Raw genomic sequence first — 24,969 nt, forward strand, 5'->3', positions numbered from 1 at the left:
TACAGTCTGAGGCTGGGCAAGGGCTTATGGAGGCAGCCTGCAGTAGCGGCAAGAAGCTAGTGGCCAGCTGCTTTGCTTTTCTGATATCAGCTTGAAGTCCGAACGCCAATATCAGTCTCCGGATCTTTTATTTTTTGTGTTACAGACTCTGGGTCTCCAGGAAAGGCTAGGGAAGAGCTGACAGTAAGGAGTGAAAGTGTCCCGCCCCCCCAAAGCACTTATGCATACCCCAGCTTTCCTCCTTGGCCCAGGAAGAAGTTCATCCAAGCTCACCTCCAGTGCTGAGGCCTCAGGTCTTGGGGTCTCAGCGCCACCCGGCAAGTGAAGCCCTATTTCTTCTGCGGTTCCTAAATCTAATCACAGAAGAGCTATGAGAGGCCAAGGCCAGGTCCTCATGAACCTACCCAAGGGTCATCACTGTGAGTATTCCCACCTCCTCCATGGAGCCCCTTCAGTGATGTCGGGGTAGCAGATGTCTAAATCATCTGCCCTTGACTACTGGGTCAGATACCCTCCTCACACACTGCAGTGTGTCTGCTCTACCTCTGGTTCTATAATGATGTTTGTTGATTTAGATTTTGGAGATAGCTTCTTGCTAATGTAGTTCAGGCTGCCCCTGGGCTAGAGACCCTCCATCCACCCAAGGGGTTCTAGACATGTGCCTCTGTGTCCTTTTAAAACACACCAGTCATGGTGGCACACACTTTTAATCCAGCAGTCACGAGCCAGAGGCAGGTGTGTCCCTGTAAGCTGGAGGCCAGTCTGGTCTATGTCACAAGTTCCAGGACAGCCAGAGCCATATGATATTGAGGCTCTGTCTTAAATAATGCACAAAGTAAAATTTAAAAAGTAAATAACAAATCATGGCTACTACGGGCTGGTGAAATGTGAGGTAGGGGTATTAGCTGGCAGGCTTGATGACCTATAATCAATCCCTGGGGCCCATATGGAGGAGAGAACTACTTCTGTAAGTTGTCTTCTGACTTCTACATGTGTATTTATGCTGCATGTGTGCCTCAACACACACACACACTCACACACACACACACACACACACACACACACACACACATGAATAAATGCAGTAAAAATTTTTAAGTTTAGCTATATCATTTTACATTTCTATTTAATATCTGTGTACTTCACCTCCACAGGGGATCAGGGTGCTGCCTCGGGGCTGAACCTGAACATCACTCAACAAGAAGACTCACATCTGATGGTCCGAAGCTTCTGCAGCTGAGGACACTGTCCCCACTGTGGAGCTGCCCAGTGAGAGGTGTCCCCAGAGCCTCCAGTGACTTACTGCTATGTGGTTCATTCGTAGCCTTCCCTGGAGCAACCTCACTTCTATTAACTGGGGACAAACTTAGGGTGAGATAAGGAAGGGTTTGGGTTTTGACAGACCCCACCCCAGGTCCCAACGACTTCTCTCCATTGCCCTTTCCACATGGTGGGACAGAGGAGATTTCTGTCCTGAGAGAACCTTCATCCTGGAGGGACACTTGTGCAGGATTCTGTGCAAACAAAGCAAGCAGTTCTCTCTGTGGAAGGCCAAGAGGCTTTGGAACAGTCACTGAGACCAAGCAGGTGCTGTGTAGACATGTGACCAGTATGTCCCCTGGTTCCCAATAAAGGCTCCTGATGGTCTATACTGAGAGCTCCACCTCTCAGAGAACTCCAAGGCAGTCATATGACTTGCTGAGCATCCTAAACCAAACAGATGACCCATCTGTGAGTTCAGCTTCATCCCATGTGACTCTGGGGTGTCCCATCCACCTTCAGTCCCTTCAAGGACCTGGAGATACCCTTGTGGTTGTCACCCATTATATCATGCGCCCTGGATGCACCCGGAGCAGAAGGAAGGGTGCAAATGATGAAACTGGTAAAGTTCAAGTAATATTCACAGTCCGCTTACTGGCGTAGTACCAATGTCTACTCCTTCACTGTGACCCGTGGCCCATAGCTATGGAAGATGATGGCATTAGAGGAGGCTGCTGGAAACCACATCCATCTTAGCGTTCTATTGCTGTGAAGAGATGCCGTGACCACGGCAACTCTCATAAAGAGAACACTTGATTTGGGCTGGCTTACAGTTCAGAGGTTTAGTCCATTATCGTCATGCTGGGAAGCAAGGAGACAAGCATGGCAGCATGCAGGAAGACATGGTGCTGGAGAAGTAGCTGAGAGCTCTACACCTGCATGGGCAGGCACCAGGGAATGAATGATCCACTTAGGCAGGCTTGAGCATCTGAGACCTCAAAGCCCATACCTCCTCCAACAAGATGACACCTCCTAATAGAGTCACTCCCTATGAGCTATGCGGACCATTTTCTTTCAAAGCATCACAAAGTCTTAGCTAATTCATTCTGTAAACCTGAAAACGATCCCCAAACTTAACAATGTATCCAATGATACAGTTTAGGGGTAGAACATTTGCTTAATATGTGCAAGGTGCTAGGTTCAAACCCTAGTGTGGCCAAAGATTAAATATAAAAATAAAAGTTAACCAAAAGGAGCTAAACAGTCAGGCACATAAGTAAGAAAAATGTTTCCACCTTAGCCCAGGCCCAGTCACCTTTGACCTCCAGAGCTAAGATTCTGCTGTTGTTTCTGTGAGATCCCATAGGTAGGGAGTGTGTTGCCTACACATAGCTCTTCTGCTGGAACTGGCCCTTCCAGCTAGCAAATCCCTAAATGGAGAAGGGCGACAGGAATGACCAGCTACCCCTGTCCTTGACAAACTGACCAGGCCTGTTGTTCTTCTAGACATGTCCTTGAGCCTTCTCGAACACCTGCCTCAGCCAGAAATACAAGGAGACATGGTGTCTCTTAGTGTAATCTGGTGACACCAGCTAACCTCTCCCCTCCGTTGTCCCTCACGGGGATCTTTACAAGGCCTGGATCTGCTCTCTCTGTCTACACTGAAGCTTCGTGCTTCAGACTCTGCCGGCCTGCCTGAAGGGTGTTTTCACTCTGCGCCCCTCTTTTGAACCTCAGCCCTTCTCCCAACCCAAAGCCTAACCGTTTCCAGCCATGGCATGGTGCCTCGTGACATAGTCTACGATCTCTGGGGTTCCTCCATCAGGAAGGCTAAGTTTGTGGCCATACTAACGTCTCGAGACTTTCCCAGGCTAGACCCACAGCACTGACTCTTTTGCATGGAACTTAATCTGCACATGCTCCGATGTCACCCTATAACATCCCCGGCTCTATACAGACTCTTGGTGCCCTTCCTTGGCTATCAGACTGTTGAGGCAGTGGACACAGAGAATTGCAGTTCCCCCAGGAATCCCGTGTTGGGAGAAGGAAAAGGCTGGAGCCTATTGCCATCTGGAGAAGGGACCTTGTCTCCAAGCAAAGAGATTCCACAGTTTTGAAAACCTGTCAGGATATACTGCAGCCCAGACAAGGATGGGTCATTGGGTGGGGCCATGCCTTCACCAGGACGCATGGGCCACTTGCCCTACACGTCTCTTTTTATTTTAACATTTCCCTTTTATTTTACATACCAACCACAGTTTCCCCTCCCTCCTTCCCTCCCCCTGACTCCCCTCTACCCCTCTCTCCATCCACTGACTCCTCCTCTTTCTCCGTTCAGAAAGGGACAACCTCCCATGGCCTTGTACATAGCATGGTACATCAAGCCGAGGTAGGACTGAGTCCCTCCCCGCCCCCCCCCCATAAAGGCTGGGGGAGGTGATCCAGCATGGGGAACAGGTTACCAAAAGTCAGCTAAGCACCAGGGACAGATCCTGATCTCAGTGCTAAGAGCCTGACAAACAGACCAAGCTGACACTAGCTTCCGTCTTTCCTCGGTCCCATGGGATGCCTAGAGGGCCTGCATGCAGATCCTGTGCTGTTTTAGTATGATTGATGGCCCTCCAGAGGGACATCAAGCCTCCCCCCCTCCCAGGGTTACACTTACACTCTTGCTGTTGGGTGTAATTAATTTCTGTCTGTGATAAAGTTGGATTCGGTTTCTATGTATGGTTGTGAGATTATGTCTTCCTGTTTAAAATAATTTTAGTTTTTGTTTTTATTTTAACTTTTATTACATTGATTGGAGAGGGGTGCTTGGGACTCACCACAGCACGTACACGGAAGTCAGTGGAAAGTACTGGTGCCTCACAGCTACCTATAACTCCAGCTGCAGGGCATCCAATGTCTCTGCCTCCGTGGGCAACTGTACTCATGTGCAGATACCCACACATGTGTGCACGTGCACACATGTGTGTACACACACACATAATTTAAAAATAAATATATTTTAAGTACTTGACATGCATTCAAGAGGAATGCTAGGGATTGTTGTGGGAATGGGGGAGTAGAAATTTATTAAAAGAGTTACTGAGGCCCTCGACAGACAGACAGCAGCATGGTTGAGGCTCTGATAACAGAGTTCAAGCCCCAGCACCAGAGACAGACAACATGGCAGAGGGCAGAGCTCTGAAGAGATGAATCAGGGCGCCCATGGCAGAAACCGAGTCTCTTCATCAGCTTCCCTGAGGACAGGGAGGTTTTACAGCACAAGCCAGGTTCTCTGATTTCCAGGTAGCAGGAAGGGAAGGGGTTGGGGACAGGGTACGTAGCCACCAATACCCGTTTGTCAAAACCCTCTTCCCTGTGAGAGAGCAGCTGGCTCAGGGAGTCTGTTAGCTAGAGACCTGTCATCTCAGTGGCGAGACTGGGCATCTGTGAGAGGTAGAAGCTGCTTCAGGGACTGAGATCTGAGCAGTGACTGGACACTAACATTACATTCTTACAGCCAGAGGAGAGTCCATTCTCCTTCCACCATGTGGGTCTTGGGGATTGAACTTGGGGCCCTCAGCTCTGATGGCATTTTGCCAGTCCACATTTTATTTTATTATTTTAATATGATGAACAATGTTAAAGCTAGAACTTTACCAAAAATACAGTTGCTTCAATGTTTTGAACTCTATGAAGTGGCAAAATACATCTGTGAAATTCTGAACTTGGCTTTTTTCCTAGGCTGGTGGCATGTGGTCTGTGTCACACCGCCACATCATATCTGCTGTGAGAGGAACCAACCCCTACATGCTACAGGGTGCTGGTTCTTGAGCTGTGGTGCTCAGACAATTAGATGTCAGATATTTTCAACTTGGGGTAGGGTGCACTCATTGGAATGCATCAAAGCCCATCATAAGCCAAAGAACGCCCGTAGCACAAAAGGGGAAATGGATCTTTGTGCTTGTAGGTCAGAGATGAATGAAAGTTGGGGAACTGAGTGTGAATGGAGTACAGGCTTCCTGAAGATCAAAAGTTGCCTTGACTTTTCACCCTTGTTGTAAAGGCTGAGCACTGCTCTTGTGATCAGCAAGGCAGGGAACTCTCTGGATGGGTCTGACTAGGACATTATGGGATGCAGGAGATTAAGGTCATGTGAGAATCTCCTCCCAGACTGTGCTTGGCAGGTTTCCCCACTTCTGGTTTCCTGTGTCTGGTATGCTGTCTTGGTTCATAGTAGATGCTCAGTTGGTACCTGCTGACTCACTGTCTGCCCTCAAGAATGGCTGTTTTGTCATCTGGAGGGTCTTCTGATGCCAGCCCTGCGGTTGCCCAAATGGAGAATTGGAGCCAACGCTCAAGCCACACAGGGAGTGTCTGGAAGAAGCAGGGCAGAACACTGGGACTTCCCACTGGTGGCCCTACCTGCCAACACATCAGCCTGCCACTCCTGGTGCATCCCACGAAAATGACCTCAGCCAGGGCAGGTGGAGTTATGGGCTGAGCTGGCACAGACAGGAAGCCAGAATACTGGCCTGGTGTCTGAAGAGACACCAAAAGCTGTGTCAAGTCTCCATGCACCCCATGGAAGGAATGATGGGTCACACCAAAGGGGACTCTCTCATAGAGCTCATCTTTGTCAGCAGTGTGCAGGCATATCATCACTATGTGGGCATCACCCAGGGCCAGCCATGTAGCAGGCTTTGCAATATGGATCCACTTAGCTGTGTAGCTAATGTGCATACCCTGTTGGATCATTAACCCCTCTATCACCACCACCTCCACCACACATATAATACCACCAACACTCCCAGCCAGTCTTGCCTGCTCAGTTAAATGTCTTCCTTTTTGCATATCTTGCTTATTTTCTGCCTCTCCAAATAGTTTAAAGCCTCTACAAGGGTGAAGATCTTTGTAGATTTTGTTAGCTGTAACTCAAGTTCCTAGAAAAATCCATGACACAGAGTGGATCACTGGAGGGAGGTGGGTATGATGACTAGGAAGATGGATGGACAGGTGGATGAATGGGTAAATACTTACATGGATGGACTGGTCAATGGGTTGGGTAAGAGAGTAAATGGATGGATCAGTAGGATGGAAGGTTTGTGGTAAATGAATGGGTGGATGAATAGATGGATCAATGAGAGGAATAGGTAGATGGATGAGTGGGTAGATGGATAAATGAATGAATGGATGAGTGGAAATGGATAAATAGATGGGTCAGTGAGGTAGATAGGTTGGTGTGTAGGTAGCTGGATGAATGGATGGATGGATGGATGAATAGGCTAGGGGATGGATGATTGGGTAGATGGATAGGTAGGAAAATGAGTGGATGGATGGATTGATAAATAAATGGAGAGTAAGGATACTCATGGGACTTCCATTTGATCCTAGCTTTGTGGTTTCCTAGCTGTCTAGCTTGGACAGGCTGTGTAGTCTTCTTAAGCTTGAGTTTCCTTATCAGTAACATGTTATGGTTTCACCATGGAGGTTGGTGAGTTTGAAGATGGATGAGCACACCCATGTAGCGTAGGCTTCAAGAGTTGACTAAGAGGTGTTGGTTCCATTAAAGTCAAACCCACGGATTCACTTGCTCACTCATTCATGAGGTCAGCCAGTCCACCACCAGGTGGGCCAGGAAACCTTTGAGAAGGAGGAGCTGGCTTTTTCTGGAAAGATGAATCAAGCTCTGAAAGGCTCTGGAGTGAGCACCCAGGCAGAGTGGGATGGCTTGAGTAAACATGGGAGGTGCACGTGCAGATACTGTGAAGAAGTAGGCAGGCCACCACCCAGGGGACAGCCCTGCATTGCCTAGCATAGGCCTTCTGTCCCAGGGATTAGGGGAGACTGGATGATGGCGTGGCAGTCACATCTCAACACCACATACTGAGCACACACTTTGTAGCATAGACTAGTCTGGCACTTGGAAGCAAGGGTGTAGCCAAATGCTAGAGGGTCACCTTGGGGGCACAAGTCTGCTAACATGGTTGCCCTCTGTGGGAAACAAGGCCCCCTCCTAATGCTCCAGCCTCACTATGCTGCACCAGCCATGTGGACGCCATTTGGTCCTCACCCACACGGCTCACTGTGGGCCTTTGCACGTGCTGCTCCTGACCCTCATTGCTTTCCTCTTTAGAAAGAAAGTTAAACACGTGACTTTTATAGTGAAGAGGCAACATGTGGCTGTGAAGAAGAACCCACATGGAAAAATATTTAAGATAGGCAACAACCATTTTTTTTATAGTATTTTCTTTTTTAAATTTATTTTTATAACCAAGTCCATTTAAATGAAAACAAACATTTATAGACAGTATTTGGGAATTTGGGCGTCGTTCTTTCCAAACTACTTCCTGCTGGTAAGGGGCGCTGTCATGGGGGATTTGAAGAAAATTCAGAAATCCTGGCTGTAGTCTGTAAGGCTGTTTTGTCCAGCTGTTTTGAATGTAGAATCAGCTTGTACTCTGTTTCAGGTGGTTTGGCTTGATCAAATTATATTAGTCTGGAAGGAATCCACAGCTTTTCATTTTCTGTGGAAACAAAAATAGAAATCCCTTTCCCCAGTAACTTGTCCTTGAACTTAAATTTTTAAGTCAGAGCATTTTTTAAAATTTATTATTTTACATGTTGATCCCAGTTCTCTCTCCCTCCCTCTCTCCCCCCCTCTCTCCCTCCCTTTTACCCTCTCTGCGCTCTCCCATGCACCCTAACCACACTCCCCTCCCATCCCCCCACCCCAATTCCATATGTAGGGGAATTCTATCCAGTTGGGGTCATGTAGATCTGACAGGTCATGTGAAGTAGGGACTAGGGCTTCTCTCCTGTCTCTAGGTTAAGGCAGTTATCCCTCCATGGGGGATGTGTTCACAAGGTCCTTTTGTGTACCAGGGATACATCCTGGCTCCACTGTCTGAGGTCCCTTAGACTGCTCAGTCCTTCTGGCTGAGACCCATATTCAGGGGGGCCTGAGTCAGTCCCCTGCTGGCTTCCCAGCTATCAGTCTAGTGGCCGTTAGCTCCTCCTTGTTCAGGTCAGCTGTCTCTATGTGTTTCTGCTGCATGGTCTTGTCCTCTCCATCTGCATCTGGGTTCTAGTTCGACTCAGTGTTTATGTATGGGTGTTTGCTCCTGTTTCCAACAAAGAAAGGTCTAGAGAACTACAAGACGGCCACTAACGAACAATTTGAGCTTCCGTGGAAAGGCTATCATAAATGCCCTTCCCGGATAGTGAGATCAACAACTAACTTATCCTGGAGCCCTCACCTGATGCCTGTTGGCAACAACCATTTTTAAAAGTTAGGCCTTACGTCCAATTTCTGTTTGGAAGACATATGGCTATTGTGTGTCTTATTATTCTGGGAAAAAACACTGTAGTTTTAACTTCTTTACTTTTATTTTTTAAATGGTATTTGGGTCCTGAGGGCCTCACACTTGCTGGGCAAGCATCAGCCCACTGAGCTACACACCAGCCACATAAGGGGAGTTAATAGCTAGAGCTGTGATGCTCTCCAAATGTTATATCCCTGAGGAAGCCTTTCTAGGGTTCCCAAATAGACTTTCCTTCCATGCTCTCTCATGGGCCCCAGGTCAGCCTTCCTTCTGGCTAGCAGGGACCACAAACATGAACTTAGAGTTGGGTGACAACGTGTAGATATGAGTATGACTGTTTTCCCCAAATGGACAGTAACTGTGTGGCCAGGAGCCAGGCCTATGTGCCTCAGCCAGCAGCCCATGCATACAGCTCTGAGAGACCCTTGTAGCACTGACTGATCGCAGCTCACATGGAAGTAGGGGACACTCAGACCCGTCAGCCACTGACAGGCATGAAGTGAGTGATTTCCTGGGAGAGGGGCCATGTGGGTGATACGGAAGCACAGGAAGAGTTCATAACTAACTGGGCACTAGCATGTGAGTAGGAGCATTGGAGGGTGAGTAGGGACTCTGGGGGGGTTATCCCCATGGATGTGTGGGGGTAGATATTTAGAGACCATCTTCTCAGGAGGCCTCTGGCCATCTCAGAGGCTGGGGGAGATGGTGGAAGATGGCAACCCTGGGTCTCACTGCAGAATTCCATTGGACTCTTCTGGCCAACCTGGTCCCTGGAGGCATCTGTCATCACTCCCCCAGGATATGCATTGGCCCTGGCTGCAGCCAAGCCACTCAGAGTCGCAGTGGCTAACCCGGCTTTGCAGCATCCCCAGCATCAAGACTTCCATGCCAGTGCTCAGCCTCTGGTATAGCTGGCTTCTCCCCACCCCCACCCCCACCCAAAGGAGCTGTGGGCTCCGTAACTTTCAGCTCACAGCCCTCAGTCCTTCTCAGGTCTCTCCACAGGCCTGGCCTCTGAAGAGCCTCTCCCCACAGGGTACAGGATGGAGGAGAGGTGCTTGCCGGCCTCTCACTGGCTTGAGCAGCTGAGATCTTCCTACCACAAACTCCAATGCTGCTGCCCAAGCTTACTCTAACAACACCGGAAGCCACTTCATCTCTCCAAGCCTCACTTCCTCCATGTGTTTGCTCATTCTGGCTGCCCGTTGGACTTTAATGATCCAAACAAGAAGGGTAAAGTATTCAGAAAATTGCCAGGCAAGAAGTGGCAATTGCCGCTTCATCAATACCAAGCCTGAACGCCCATCATCCAAGGCAGCAGGTGCAGGCCATTATAGCCAGAGGGAGACAGCATTGGCCTAGCCCCTTGCTGCCCCCTAGTGGTCATAAGCAGCTCCTGCAGGGCCAGTGTTTCGAAGTGGGTAAAGACCCTCATTTCCCAAAGATACAATAGTGGAATCTGCTTTTGGTCACAGGCCTGAGGAGCTCCAGAATCTTTCTCTTGTGCCTGAAAGATATCAGTCAACAAAGCTGGCAGTGACTCCCAGCTTCTCCCAAAGACAGCCTTCTCCTAACGCTGCACAAGGGGCGGGGCCACTTCCACTGCGCTCTCCGAGGTCTGGCTGGGCTAACAACCCCACCTGTACCCTGGGAGGAGGGCCATGGAGCACACGCGCCAGAGTTCCAAGCCTGGCACTCATGATCGAGAATGTTTCTGCTAGGAATTGGTACTGATTTTCTCAAAGGAATAATGCAGTTCTCACTTCAAAAGGGTAAGCAGAGGCTCCCAGACAAGACATGCGGCTTCCCTAGCAGCACCTTCTCCTCAGCTGCCAGCCCAAGACTCTTTCAAACTGTTTACTTTCTGTGGCCCCGCCCTCCTTGAAGTATCTACCTGATAGCCAGCAGCTGTGTCCGAGGAGGTGGGGTTTATTAAATAGCAGACATTTCCTGCCTGGTGGGAAAAAAAGTGAGGGCACACTGGGGATGGCATTTAGTCCAGGAATGCTGATGGTTGGGGAAGAGGCTAGGGTGGATATAGAGTTCAAGGCCCTAAGCGCCAGCTGGGCCGCTGGTCCAGGTAGCAGTGGAACACTGTGAGTCTGGAGGATTGGGTTAGAGTACACTGTGGCCAATTGCATGTCAAGGGGGTGAAATGCTTCCAACCCTAGGAAATGGGTGAGGTCTGAAGCCAACAGAGAATTCCCCTTTATTTCCCACTAGGGTTATAAACCCTTGCCAAGAAGATCATGGAAGGCAAGGACTTCTCATACAGCATCATCAGGAAGGGGCGGTTTAGCTTCATCCTCTGAGGAGTCTCCATGGGTAGTGTCTGGGCTCCGGAGCCCGCAGCCCCTTCCATGCCCTTCTCGTCCATCTTCAGCTCAGCCTTGTGCACAGCCTGTTGAACCAAGAGACAGTCAGTGGCTGTTGAGCTTCTCAGGGGGCGATACCCTGCCAAAGGTGGGAAGCCCAGAGAGGGAGACAACTTAGATACAGTTGTCTGGCACAGTCAGGAGGATGTTATTACCACGGAAGTGAGGGGACAGGGAGATGCAATGGGCTTGCTGTTTTCTCTGAATTTCAGGGGCTCACCAACAGTGAGGAGGAAGAAATGGGCTGTGAAATCGTGGCTCCGCCTGCCAGGTAGTTGAGCACCTGTGTGATCCTGCTCAGAGGGCAGGATTCCTCCCACAATCCCTACCCTACCACAGTTCCCTCCCAGGATGACTTGACTCCCTCCCTTCACTACACTGAGCACCAGCCCATTCCCCGACCTCCCACACTGGCCACGCCCTCCCTCGGGCGGGCACTCCTCTTAGGTAGTTGTTTGGGTGAGAAATGTCCTCATAGGCTCCTGTATCTGAACACTTGGTCCCCAGGTGGTGGCTCTGGAAGGGTTCACAAAGTGCAGCCTTGCTGATGAAGCTTGCCATCCTGGGTGGACTTTGAGGGTTCAGAGTCTCACCACTTCCTGTTTGCACTCTGTACTTCCTGTATGTAGATGAAATGTGATCCGCTAACTTCCTGCTCCTGCTCTCTGCTGTCAGGCCTTCCCTTCTCAGGACTGTCCCTCTGGAACCACAGACCAAAAAAAAAAAAAAAAAAAAAAACTCCTCTCTAAGTTTCTTTTGGCCATGTGTTTTACCACAGCAATGGAAACATAACTAATACACCTCATTTTCCCCATTTCTGAAATCTTGTCCTTCTATGCTCTTTTAACCCCCAAACTGCTAAGTATATAAAATGTCTGTTTAGATTTTCATTCATGATAAGTAATAGTTATGTTCAAGTGTGAATATTGCCCCCATGCCATATTCTGGACATGCTTATGCTACAAAACAGCTATGTATTATGTCCCTGAAATTCAAATCTAGCTGAGAGTCTTCTATTGTGTATATTAGTCTGAAGACCCCATCGACACAGTCCTCTTCCCCATCCTGATAAGCAGATTGCAACCTTGCTTCAGACCACGCCTGCTCCCTGTCTGTCTTTATGGTCCACTTTCCTCCTTCCTTCTCAGAAGCCTGTGGAACTGTCAGACAAGGTTTGGGTCAACCTCGGACTGGGTATGGGTCTGATAAATGTCCCAGCACTTGATCCCTATGCAGAGCATTGAATCGACTTCCAGTGTAGACAAAGTGAGTGACCATTCTAGCTTTAGAGAATAGAATCTGAGACTGAGGAGGGGTGTGCCTGAGATCACAGGGCTGGCTGCCCTGACAGCAGCTCTAGCTGAGGATGCATGAGGGTGCCCGTGTAGGAGGGGACAGTGGTCCAGCCATGGAGCTTACCTCTCCCACTTTCAGGCTGCGATGAGATGAGATCCTTGTGAGGTCACCATTTTCCTCAAAGATTCTGCTGATGCCCAGGCGGGAGAGAAGCTTCTTCATGTTGTAAGTTGAGGAGATATGGAGCCTGGGCACCCACACATCTACCACTCTGTGGAGTAGAGAAGGACAGGACAAGGGTGAATGGAAGGACTCTATAACTGTTCATGGTGGTTTCCTGGAAAAGGTGAGCAATGAGACCTTTATCTTCTCAGCATTGAGGCTCACAGGTCTTTCTGTCCTTGGAATGAGAAAGGCTCAACTCTAGGACTCAATACTCGCTGACTACATCCTGCTTCCTGCCCAGCCTTCTTCAGAGCACCCACCCCCTGGAAACATTCCCCATCTTCTCTGTAGCAGAGCTGCCTGTGCTGCACCCCGAGTCAGGTTAGACAGCAAAGCCTAAGACCTGGAGCCAGTCAGAGCTGAATTCAAGTCCATCCTGCTTTTAGAAGCCCCATAACCGGGGCAAAGGATGTTGGTCTAAACCATGCACCTGAGGAGAACTGCACCTATGGTCTTGGGCCCCTCTTCACCTTTACTCCTGGCTTACTATGGAATCTCACTAAGTCTCAAACTTGATACTGTTCCCTGGCCCGATAATCCCCAAATTTACCTTTCCACTTACTTATTTATTCAACAAATAGTTTTTAAGCACCTATTACATGTGCTGAACAGGACAGGAAAAGCCTTGACCTGTGTTCCAGCAGGGAAGATGGACAATGAAATCAACACTAAGGAAGGCACAGTGTGGGCATTCACAAATGTTGGTAGTGAAGAGGCAGTAAGTATGAGGGAAAAAGAGAAAACAGATCAACTTGTGGGGATAGGGGATGCTGGGACTCAAATAAGAGGTTTGGGCCAACCTAAAGTGGAGTTAGGCAAACTGGATTTTGTTCTTGAAGCAACAGGGAGCCATGGCAGGATTTTGAGCAGAGGTGTGCCATGGTAATGATTAAGATTTGAAAGGATGACTTTGCTGTTTTGCTTAGAATACACTCTTGGTGTTCGTTGCTAAGGACAGGCATAGTTGCCAGGCAATAGACCATTGACAGGCAGGTTGTATGGGAACCTCAGAGGTGGAGGGTAGAGGCTGAGTCCCAATTTGGTCCCATGTAGGATAATGGAGCTTCCTAACACATGCAGGAGGAGTTGGGAGAAGCTGGTCATCATGATCCAATGGGTCAAACTTGAGTTAATGGATGGTGGAGTTGCCATAAAGACAGATGGGCCAGAGCAGGTGTGGGGAGGCCTTTCTAAGCACATGGAGATCCCAGTAGATGTCCAGGGACATTCTGGAGATGTCAAAAGGAAAAGGGTTCTGAGGATAAGGACAGTGTCATGGTTGACACAGTATAGAAGGCTCTGTGCCTGTGGTGGTCACCAGAGTGTAAATGTAGATAGCAAAGATCTTAGAGACTGAGCACTATGGCATTGGACTCTACTGTAGGGATGGGGGAGGGGAGCCAGCAAAGGAGAGTGGCAAGCAGAGCTGTGCCACATGGGGTGACCTGGGAGGAGAGGGTATGGCTGGTTGGTGGGAAAGAAACACCCAGCTGCTGACCCTGGACTCTGCAACATGGCCCCCTTAGTCATCCTGGTCTCTGAGGAGAGTGAAAACACCTGGCCATGTGAGTTTGAGAAGGGGTAGGGAGCAGGACCTGCAGGTAAATGCCTCAGGGCCATCACAGGGGAGGGAACCAAGGGATTTGAGTAGTGAGCAGAGACCCTGGGAAGGGTTATTAGTATCAGGAGTTGCCCTCAGGCCAGCACAAGGACCAGGCCACCAGCATAGGGTGGGGGATGAGCAGGGTACACATATGCCTCATGTTTGCTGTGGAGAAGCCACTCCTGGGAGCTGTAGGTTGTCCTAGCCCGCATGAGGGTGACTCAATGTCAGGAAGTGTAGTATTGTCCTTCTGTTCACTGGTAGTGACTCCAAAGACAGCGTGGACATTATCTGATGTCAGGAAGCAAAGAGAAAAGTTCTGGAGTGGCATTCCTGAGTAGTAAAAGAACACAGCATCTGGGTACAAATATGGAGACTGTAAAAATATGGCAAGACTTCCGTGCTTGTCCATGACAAGGTTAAAAAAACCCACAGGGCACATCAACTGATGAGCGGATAAAGAAAAAGGGGTACTTATACATGCACAGTGGAGATTTTAGCAAGCTGTGGGAATGAAAGCATCATATTTTCAGGAAGTAGGATGTAACTGGAAGTCACATTAAGTGAAAGAAGCCAGGCTCAGAAAGACACGTATCTAAACCTGTCTAAACCAAGTATGTACGCTTGTCATCCCAGCACAGGGGCAGACTTTCAAGGTCATCCTTGGATACAAGGGGAGTTGAAGGCTAGTCTGGGTTACATGAGATTCTGCTACAACAAACTGTTGATGCTGAATGATGGGAGGTAGAGGACCCTTGATGATAACCGGTGGGAAGATAAAGGACCCTTGACACTAACTGATGGGAAGGTAGTGAACCCTTGAAGCTGACTGATAAGAAGGTAGTGGATCATTGATGCTAACTGATAGGAAGGTAGAGAACTCTTGAAGTTGATTGATGGGGAGGCAACTATTTTTAAAACCTCAGCAGCTTTGTGCCTCTCAGAGAGGAAGCTTTCTGTTTCCTCTGAGGAAAACCTGAGCTTTTCTCTGGAAGTCTGGGCAACAGGCTTCAAAGTCTGTGAAGACTGTCTTCAGTGTGCAAGCCAGGCTGGATTCCAGATGTGTTCCATACTCTTGTGAATCAGGAGTGTTGGTGGGAGAGGTTAAGCGTAAACATGTTGATGAGGTCCCTTTTCTTAGAAAAGGGTGTAGCCCTTCAACCTCTTCTAGGCCTTCCATGGTGTGTGGGGGGGGGTGGGGGGGAGAGGAGATGCAGAATGAACAGCCGCTCTGCTCTCCTCCTCCTCTATTGCCCAATAAAGGAAGATGAATATTTCTAGTCTTGACTCCCTGTCTGTACATCATATCGACCTTCTAGACCAAATGAACTTGGAAAGTAGGGATGCTGGCCCATTGTGTGTGTCCTGATGAAACAAAATGTTCCCTCTAGTAGATGTGGGAAAGTCTACTACCCTGGAAAGAGATGGGAGCCTCCAATAGAAGAGAGGGACACTCCCACAACTTCAGTGTATCGACTTCAAAGAGCCAGTGTCTCACCGGCTCCTAGATTTATCCCTAGTCTCTCAAGCATCTTTACAGAGCCCTACTGAGAGCCTGGCTGTGCACTAAGGTAGAAAAAATGAAGAGAGATGGAGGAAAGGCTGGAAGAAGCAGGAATCTCTATGGACCAGACTCTGGTCTTACCTTTTTGAGAGCAGGCTTTTCCATTTGGCAAAAATGTCTACCTGCAAGCCCTGTTCTACTTGCTTCATTTTGCCCTTGTCAGGAAGGATGAAGGTGGCTGTGATGTTTCCTCGGTAGGGCATTTCCAAGATGGTGCAGGAGAGCTGGCTGTCATGGGCCATGTCGTACATGCCCCCTCGGAACATCATGGGAACCTTCACGGTCTTGCCTTTATCTACGAAGAACTCTTCCTCTTTGGTTTGTTCTGGGTCGAATTCATACTGCCACCTGGCTTAGGATTGAAGACAGACAAAATGGCACAAGTGTCCAGAACCCTCACCGTAACCATCCACATGGGTTCAGAGTGAAGTAATAGGCTGTCAGGGAAGGGCTCATGAAGTCCTTTTCCTCCATGCCTAGAAGGCCTAGAAGGTTGGACACAGGCCCAGGGAACCAATTAAAAGAGCATGGTATTAGTGTTGCCAATCTCATGTGTGGGTGAGAAAACCACAGGGACAGTGTGCTGTGTGGGACCTTGCTGCAGAACCCTGTCTGATTCCTCCCCTTTTATCTATTTATTGTTACTGCTGTGTGTGTGTGTGTGTGTGTGTGTGTGTGTGTGTGCTGGGAATCTGAACTCAGGTCCTCATGCTTGCAAAACAGGGAAAATCACTACCTGAGTCACCTTCCCCGCCTCAGGAACCCTCTGTCTTTACCTAGAGAGTGTCATGACATTACACATGAACTCAGGTCAACTCCCTGAGTCCAAAGCTAGGCTTCACTGCTCTGAAAGGGCTACCTTGAACAAGTGTGATCTCCTGGGACTTGAGACTTTACTTGGAGAGTGAGGATGTTGGCAGGTATGTCAAAGGTTTCAGGCTGCCACAGTCACCTTCCTTTCCCTCACTGGTCAACAGTCTCCCTGTGGAACATGGGGTCCATATTTGGGACCATGTTGCTGAGCCAAGTGATGGCCTTGCCTGGGCTAAGAAGTGTCAGCCTCTGATTATATTTTTATTTTCTGTTTTTTCCTTCGTTTTTCTACTTATCCAAATCCCATATATGTGTGTGTGTGTTATGTGAGTTCAGATGTCAGAGAACATTCTTCCATATTCTTTTTTAGTCTTTCCCTTCCACCTAGGGACTCTCTGAAGACTGACATAAAGGTGCCAGCTAAGGTATCACCTCCATCAACATCACTCCAGGTGACTTCTCATTATGAAGCAGAGAACATAGCACCAGGCCCTAGAGAAGTGGATTCCAGTTCTGAATGACTGGTTTTGGAACTTGGAGTAAATTCTCTCTCTCTCTCTCTCTCTCTCTCTCTCTCTCTCTCTCTCTCTTTCTCTCTCTCTCTCTCTCTCTCTCTCTCTCTCTCTCTTTCACTTTTCTCTCTCATCTAAGAAGCAGATACTCCAACTACTAAACCAAAACATGTGAGTACAACCAGGCACAATGAAAACACACACACACACACACACACACACACACACACACACACACACACACGGGGGGGGGAAGTAATGTAGACTGTAAAGCTCACTTTGCCATCATTTCTGCTCTGAATCCAGTAATCCCTTGATGGGTTGTATATCTTGGTGTTCACTTTAGAGCCAGAGGGGGAAGAGTCCTGACTTGTTACTGACACAGAGTGAGCTAAGGACAGGGTCAAGTTTCTAACCCAAGTCCCTCCACCCTCTCCACACTGGCATACCCATAGCCTTACCTCGAAAGTAAATATAGTTTGCAAGAAGCATCACTGTGCCTGGGTCTATGCTTCTGACCAGGTTGTTGACTATGTTGTGAGTTTTCTGACTGATGTACTTGTTGATTTCCCTCTGAGTACTTTCCAAGTCCTGGAAGCTAGTAAGCACCATATCTGCATCATATACTGTCTTAGCCAGTTTCAGGAACCTCTTCTGGGGCCTAAGCTTCTGGTCCATAAACAGAGCATTGCCTAGGTTCATCTTTATGTCCTGTGTCTCTTGGTTGAGCTTGTGGAGAAGGTAATAGAAACCCAAGTGTATGTCCCTTTCTGGCATCCCCTTGAAGTTGAAGCCCTCCTTGATTTCTTTCAGTGTGGAGTTCTGGGCCCCCAGAGACAGCATGGAGAAAGCAATGGACATGCTCAATGGAGAGAAGAAGATGTTCTGCTGAGGGCTGTTGGCAGCCAGTTTCTGGAGAAGTTTGAAGCCAAATTCCATGTTGCGTCGAGCAAGTGTCCGGGCATCTTTCTTGCCCCTCCACTCTTGCATCTTGAGTGGAGCTCCATAGATATCTAGAGCATCTCTGGCCTGCAGAAGACCTTCCACAGTGAAAAGACCTGTCAGAAACAGGCCCAGGCCCAGCACGAGGTTCATTGTCCTTGGAGATTATCCTGTTGAGCAGTAGATCTGAGGTTAACATAAGAGGAGAACCCCATGGCTCCTGTCTTATCCACCAGGAAGACGAGGGGGAGAAGACAGTGGCTGCAGGGCACTGAGCACCATTGTTGAGTGCTTTGAGATCCTTGATAGCTTCTAATCTTTGTCATCTCCCCAGGGACTAGAAATCATTGTCCTCATGTCCTATGTGAGAGGTCTGAGCATAGATTACCATTCCCATTTAATTTTTTGCACATGTTTATTTCTGAGCATACTCGCACATGTGTGTGTGTGTGTCTGTCTATACAGACACACACACACACACACACACACACCACACCACATGTATGAAGACCAAAGGACAATTTGGAGTAGTTGGTTCCCTCCTTCTACCATGTGGTCCTGCTCAAACTCAGGTCATCAAGCTTGAGAGCAAGTGCCTTTATTGGCTAAGCCATCTCCATAGCGCACTACTCTTGCTTTTGAGTACTTTTCTCTTAACTTTGTATGTGTGATTATATATATGATACACATGAACATGTACACAGGTAAGTGTACTTTGTGTGTGTGTGTGTGAGAGAGAGAGAGAGAGAGAGAGAGAGAGAGAGAGAGAGAGAGAGAGAATTTATGTGTGTGAGTATGGGCACACGAGTCCCATGATAGACATGTAGACAGCAGAGGACAACCCTCTCCACCAAGATCTCTTGTTGCTCACCGATGCATAGGCCAGACTAGCTGGCCCAGAAGCTTCTGAAGACTTTCACATCTCCATCTGGCATTTTGCTACAGGAGCACTGAGATTAACCTATTTGTTATGGTTCCTGGCTTTATGTGGGTTCTGAGAATCCAAACTCAGCTCCTTATGCTTGCATGGCAAGTGATTTCCTCACTGAGCCATCTTCCCAGCCCATCCTTTGTCTTAAGATAGCAATGTCTCAGTGTCTTTGAGAACATTCTACCCTCCACAATGACAATATGCTGAAGCATGGGCGTGTGACTGAGCACGTGCCAGCACAACACTATCCTTTTGCTACAACTGTTTCTTGAGTGAGAGTGTGACTCGACTCAGGTCACTCAGCGATTTTCGTGGGGGACGTGCAGTCCTCTTAAAAGTGATTGGTTTAATGACATAACCTCAAACTTGAACCTGGCCATTGTCTCCCACAGGCAGACATAGAGAAGAGAGATAATGATGGAAAAAGAAATGAGAGTCACATCTAATGACATCTTGAATCCCTGATTCAACCTGGTACCTAGTTGCCTCCATTTTTTTCAAACCAAGACAATAGATTTCCATTTGGAAGTTGGCTGGCCTGAGCTGGCTTTGGTTTTCTTGCTTGATTCTCAGGAATCCTCCTTGTAGAGGACTCCACGGCATGGAGGGAGAGAAGAAGGCAGGTCTTCAGCAAACCCTCCCTTTATCGTTTCCAGGAAAGGGGGGTAGTGTTGATGGAGACAAAAGCTAAGCCTGTCTGACTTAAGGCCTGTTTCTCCTTTCACTGACCCCTCGGGACCTGCATCCCCCAGTGGCACTGTGACTTTCCAGGGTAGATAACTTCCCTTCCCTGTTTTCCTCTCATCTCTAGACACATGGCTCCACAGAGCTGCCTAAACCATGGTATTCCAGAACATTTATTTTCTCTATTCAAGTTTTCAATGATTTGGGGGCTATTAATATGTAAAGTAAAAGCAGGCCTCTGAGTGGACCTCTGGTGTGCCATAGTGTTTCCTGTGGTGATATCTTGCTTGTACAAATAAAGCTTGTCTGAAGATCAGAGAATGGAGCTTGCCACTAGTTAACCATAGAGATCTGGAGGTCTGTACAGACAGACAGGAAGTGAGATGGCTGGGTGGAAACAGGAAGTGAGATGGCTGGACAGAGAGAGGCTATAGGCAGAAGGAAACAGGTAAAGTTGCTTTAGCTTGCTCCTTCTCTCTGATCTCTCAGTATTTGCCTCTATCTCTGACTCCGGGTTTTTATTATTTAGATCAATTGGAACTCCATTTACGGTTTCCCCTTAATTTCTGGTTTCTGGAGTCCAGGGCGCACGGGGACCAGTGCACCCATCAACAATAAAGGCTATCCCTCGTGGCACGAGATGGCTCCCTACATTGGAGCTGGAGGCAGGATGAGAGTTGTCTTAGAGCCTGTAGGGAAATAATCGAAGCAGGATGAGAGGAGGGGACAGAACAAAGATGCCATCCATGTGCCAGCCAGCCTTGGTCTGGTCCCAAAGTGGGGTCTTAAGAGGTTCTGACACTTTGGGTAGAATTAGACAATGGGGAGCTGTAGTCTGTCCCCAAGATTCAGTATGTGGCTTCCAACTTCCTAACACAGTTGGTTCCTTTTGGGCAGCAGAGATTTTTCTGGTGAGGAAGAGGAGTTGTGACCTTCATAGAGGCACTGACTATCAACAGGGTCTGCTGAACTAGGTCCTATGACCTGACACCAGGTGTGGTCTTCCAGGTGACAGATGCTGGCATAGCACATGTACACAGCGTTCCCCAGCCCAGGTCTCCCTGTAGAGAAGGCACTTCAGATGTGCCTTCAGCACAGCAGAAAAATTTTTGGAGGGTTTATGGCACTGTATTGGAAAATTCTAGTAAGCACTACCTGTTACATCTTGAATCTTGAATATTCCTCTTGGGCTCATGATTTGTCCTCAGTTGGTGGCCCTATTTGGGGATGTTGTATGTTTGGGGAGGATTTGTAACCTTGGACTTGATGTGACCGCTAGTGGGTGGGCCTTCAAACCCATCTCTGCCTCTGACATCACTCTCTGTTTCCTTCCTTCCTTCCTCCTTCCTTCCTTCCTTTCTTCCTCTTTCTTTCTTTCCTTTTTTTTTTGAGACAAGATTTCTCTGTGTAGCCCTGGCTGTCCTGGAACTCACTTTGTAGACCAGGCTGGCCTTAAACTCAGAGATCCACCTGCCTCTGCCTCCCAAGTGCTAAATTAAAGTCATATACCACCACGCCCAGCTGCTCTTTGATTTCTTATCCCACAAGACCTAAGGAGCCTCCACCTCAAGCTCCCCATGACCGTGAACTCCCCAGAGTCTTTGCCTCTATGGTAGACGGAAACTGTTGAGCGAAAATAAGCCTTTCCTTCCAGATAGTATTTTGTCATAGCAACAAGAAACATAACTGGTGGGTTATTCAAGTACCCATTCTTGTTTTAGTTGCCATTCCCTCTCTGGAGGACTTCATGCACCCCAGGGACCAGGTTTCTGTCTGAACTCTTAGGGAGAACCCAATGGAAGCAATCTCAACTCCCCTGCTATGATTGGCTTAGGAGATGGTCCTTAACCAGTCAAGCCTAGTACAGAGAGGATGACTGTACTCGCCTATGACCCCAGTGGCTCACCAAGAGTGAACCTCAGAGCTGTTTGTTGGCATGTTTTGGTGCTGTCCTGTTTTCTATGAGACCAGATTTCTTTAAACACCTTAATCTCCAAAGAATCCCATTTGCTAATGATTAAAATTAATTTGCTATTAGTGAGGGGCTGGGTAGAAATAGATTATGGGGGAGAAATGATAGATTCCTTAAAGATTATTCAGATAAATTAAAGAAAATAGGACTCATCTGGGAGGTGGTGGCACACGCCTTTAATCCCAGAACTCTGGAGGTTGAGGTAGCTTGATCTCTGAATTTGGGGCTAGTCTAGTCTACAGAGAAAGTTCCAGGACAGCCAGGGCTACACCAAAGAAAGAAATGAAGGAAGGAAGGAAGGAAAGAAGGAAGGAAGGAAGGAAAAAAGGAAGGAAGGAAGGAAGATAGAAGGAAGGAAGCGAAAACAGAAAAAGGGAATAGGACTAGAACTCAGGATTCCATGGGCTGGGCTGTTGACACAGGCACCTGGGATTAAAATAGAGGCTTGTGTTACTCAAAGCAGATTGCCACCCTGTGTCATTTCCCAATGCAGAGAAGTGGAAAAGTTAAGACATGTCACGTCACTCACACAGCCGACAAAAAGTTCTCAAGAGAGGTTCTGCCAACCATCTTGGTAGCCAGGGCCATGGGCAAACTGGCAGGAGCTAGGTGTGAGTCAGAGCAGGCAGGACAGAGGCCTGAGCCAGCCCAGGAAGGCAACTGCTGGCTAGATGCTCTGCCCCAGCAGCACTCCCTGCAAGCCCCACTCTCAGCCAGGCTCTCTGAGGAGCCCCACTGCCAAGCCCTGAAAGGCTCTCATGGTGCTGGGCTCCAGCAGTGAGGACCAGTGAAAGAATCATACACCTGGATGATGGGCCTCCCTTTCCTACCGATGTGTTCTGTTAACCCTTGGGACGTAGCATCCTCGTGTGTTAAACAGTGCTGGTGTAGGGGCTATAATTTGGTCCCTTCACCACCAGATGCTATTGTCCAACATCTGTCCCACCCCTCAGGACACAGCCACATGCTGACCGACTTCTACAAGCCTGTGACACTGCCACTATGGTCCCCTTAGGCCTCCTATCCTTCCCTGCCCAGACCTGCCTTTGACCTTTTTCTCCAAAGCAACCCACACTCATGTTTTCCATCCATCTCCACAGGCCCTAAACTGACCCAAATTTGTCAGATGGATGAGATGCCTAAGTAGGCTATTTTTTTATTCTGGCAATTAAAATAGTAGGGCAACTGGTTATTTCCCAATAAATTGATGGGCCAGCTCTCTTGAGTTGAGTAACAGTTAGTTGGGTTGTAGGCTGGAATGTGTATAAGGTTCTCTCTGTGTCTATGTTTATATGAATGTGTGTTTGTTACTCAAAACAAACCACAAGTATATAAATAAAAGCAAGAAAAAGAAGATAGACATTGAAGCCTGTGGGACACACGAGAGACAAAAAAAGCCAACAATATTTCAATTTGCTGATCATTCACATCCCACATTATTTGGGGAAACAACATTATTTGTTTTTTCCTATGAATAAATTTACCTCCTGATCCCCAGCACCAAGAAACCACTGGGGCAAGTTACACCACTGGCTTCAAACATGCATGTGTCCAGTCCTTGCTGGAGGGCTCAGCCATGGGCACTGCCTCCACCTCCTCCCACACTGACAAAGCCACAAGAAAATGCATTGGCAGACATATTAATTTTTCCCTGGTGAATCCTAACACTTGGGAAGCTGAGAGGCAAGGAACTGTTAGTGCAAGGCCAGCCTGAGCTAATTGGGAGACTTGTCTAAGTAAGTGCATGTGTGTTTGCACATGTGTGTGTATAAATGAATGTGTATAACCTTCCCATTTTTTAGTGCCCTGGTAGGCTCATTTCCTGTGTATAAAATGATATGATGCTGCCTGAAGCCTCCATGCATCATCCTGCACGCTTCAGATCTTCTCTGGATTGCTGGCAATTCCTCCACAGTGCATATTTTCTGGCAATCTATGCAGTACTGGCTGGTTTAAGCAATACAACAAGAGAAATACAAGTCTGCATACTCACTGCTGGTGTAAATGTTGTCTGCAAACATTTGTTGGCCAGATCTGTGGGTGTGGAGCCCGTGGGCATGGGGGGCCAACTGTGGTAATGATGGATTTGCAAATGGCTTCCTGGTTAATAGCAGATGGTTAGAGAAGCTGGGTATAACCAGAACATGTGGGCTATAGACTACCTTACTCAGGGGAGGCCCTTTAGAAGAAGGGCCCATGCCCACCTCCTTCTGTCCTGATACTTCATCCCTTGATGAACTTAGCTCGCCTGCTAGCCCTTCTCCCATCAGAGACCACTCATGTGGCTTCTTCTGACAAGTTCTCACCCATGATATCTTGAGCTAGAAGCAACCACAGAGTCCCCTGCTCTGTGGAGGCATCCTATGATAGCTGCCTATACCAAGTACCCTTCCTGTCATACCCAGAGGACCTTCTGAGACCCCAGCTGTCCCAGATCCTTCCTGGAGTTTCTCAGTCTGCAGTACTTGGGTCTGTCCAGTGCTCTCCCCAGAGCTGAGAGATTCAAAGATGCACCAAAGTGCCCCATCTTGGGTACCAATAAGACATCCTGCACACACTGTAGGACCCACTGATACTGTTTTAAGATAAACTTAACTTGAGGCATTAACAATGACATTATTATTTTTCAAAGTAAGTTTAGAACTAAAACATTTTTTTGAGTGCTGAGTGTAAAGATATACTCCCATCATCCTGTAATCCCAACTTGTGTGTGTGTGTGTGTGAGAGAGAGAGAGAGAGAGAGGGAGAAGGGGGGGCTAAGCAGGCAAGGAAGCAGCATGTTTCATTTTTCTCCTGGAACTTGGAGGTTGGTGGCAGCCACCTCTGTGTCAGCTGCCTTAGCTCCTTAGCTGGGGGGCAAACAGAGCCACCAAGACTAACCCGGGCCAGTCAGAGGGCAAGGCAGACTCTACGTAGACTCTGAAGATCCCATCCCCCACCCTCACCCCAGCAAGTTTTCTTCTAGAAAATTCTCAAAAGTAGATATTCATGGAAGTGAACCAGGCTTCCACTGTACGTGCCTAGCATTCCTCCAGGGATGCTCTTACACACTCTAGAATCCTCTAGAATTTCTAATTCACACATGGGCTAGAGAGTACAAGACCCTTCAGTCTCTCACCCCTGAAGTCAACCTCATAAGGAACAGACTATTTTTCCAGTCTTTCTAGGAGTTGCATACTCACAGTGCATCCAGGCGACATCCACAGGGCCAAAGGGACCTGCCTGGTTTGCTTTATTATTTATACCTCCAGGGCCCCCTTGAAGAGGCAGAATGTGGCCAATTGAAGCAGCTGGCCAAGGGTCAGTCGATGGGATGGACTTCCAGGAGCAGTGGCTACACCACTTCCTCTGAGGATCCTCCTCATCTCCGCAGCTTAGCCACAGTGACATATGTGCAGACCACTCCCACTGGGCGGGAGCTACCTTAATGCCGACCACTCATATCTTTTGCAATGTTTTAGTTTCCCAATTACTGTCTGGAG

The 24,969-nt window shown here is 48.2% G+C and overlaps 2 protein-coding genes across 2 annotated transcripts in view; one reads left to right on the plus strand and one right to left on the minus strand.

The window, feature by feature from the left end:
* Nucleotides 1-24,969, plus strand: part of Serpina4 (serpin family A member 4) — an 82,078-nt gene that overhangs the window by 20,563 nt on the left and 36,546 nt on the right. The gene's annotated exons all lie outside the window — the stretch shown is intronic.
* On the minus strand, nt 10,658-24,842 carry Serpina12 (serpin family A member 12). Its single transcript, XM_051196541.1, has 5 exons — nt 24,670-24,842; nt 17,420-18,070; nt 15,715-15,985; nt 12,365-12,512; nt 10,658-10,971 (listed from the first exon to the last, which is right to left on the minus strand). Exons 2-5 carry the CDS (start codon nt 18,051-18,053, stop codon nt 10,780-10,782), a joined length of 1,245 nt encoding a protein of 414 aa, XP_051052498.1. The 5' UTR covers nt 18,054-18,070; nt 24,670-24,842; the 3' UTR covers nt 10,658-10,779.

This window comes from Phodopus roborovskii, unplaced genomic scaffold (assembly GCF_943737965.1).
Source record: "Phodopus roborovskii unplaced genomic scaffold, PHOROB, whole genome shotgun sequence".
Lineage (NCBI taxonomy): Eukaryota > Metazoa > Chordata > Mammalia > Rodentia > Cricetidae > Phodopus > Phodopus roborovskii.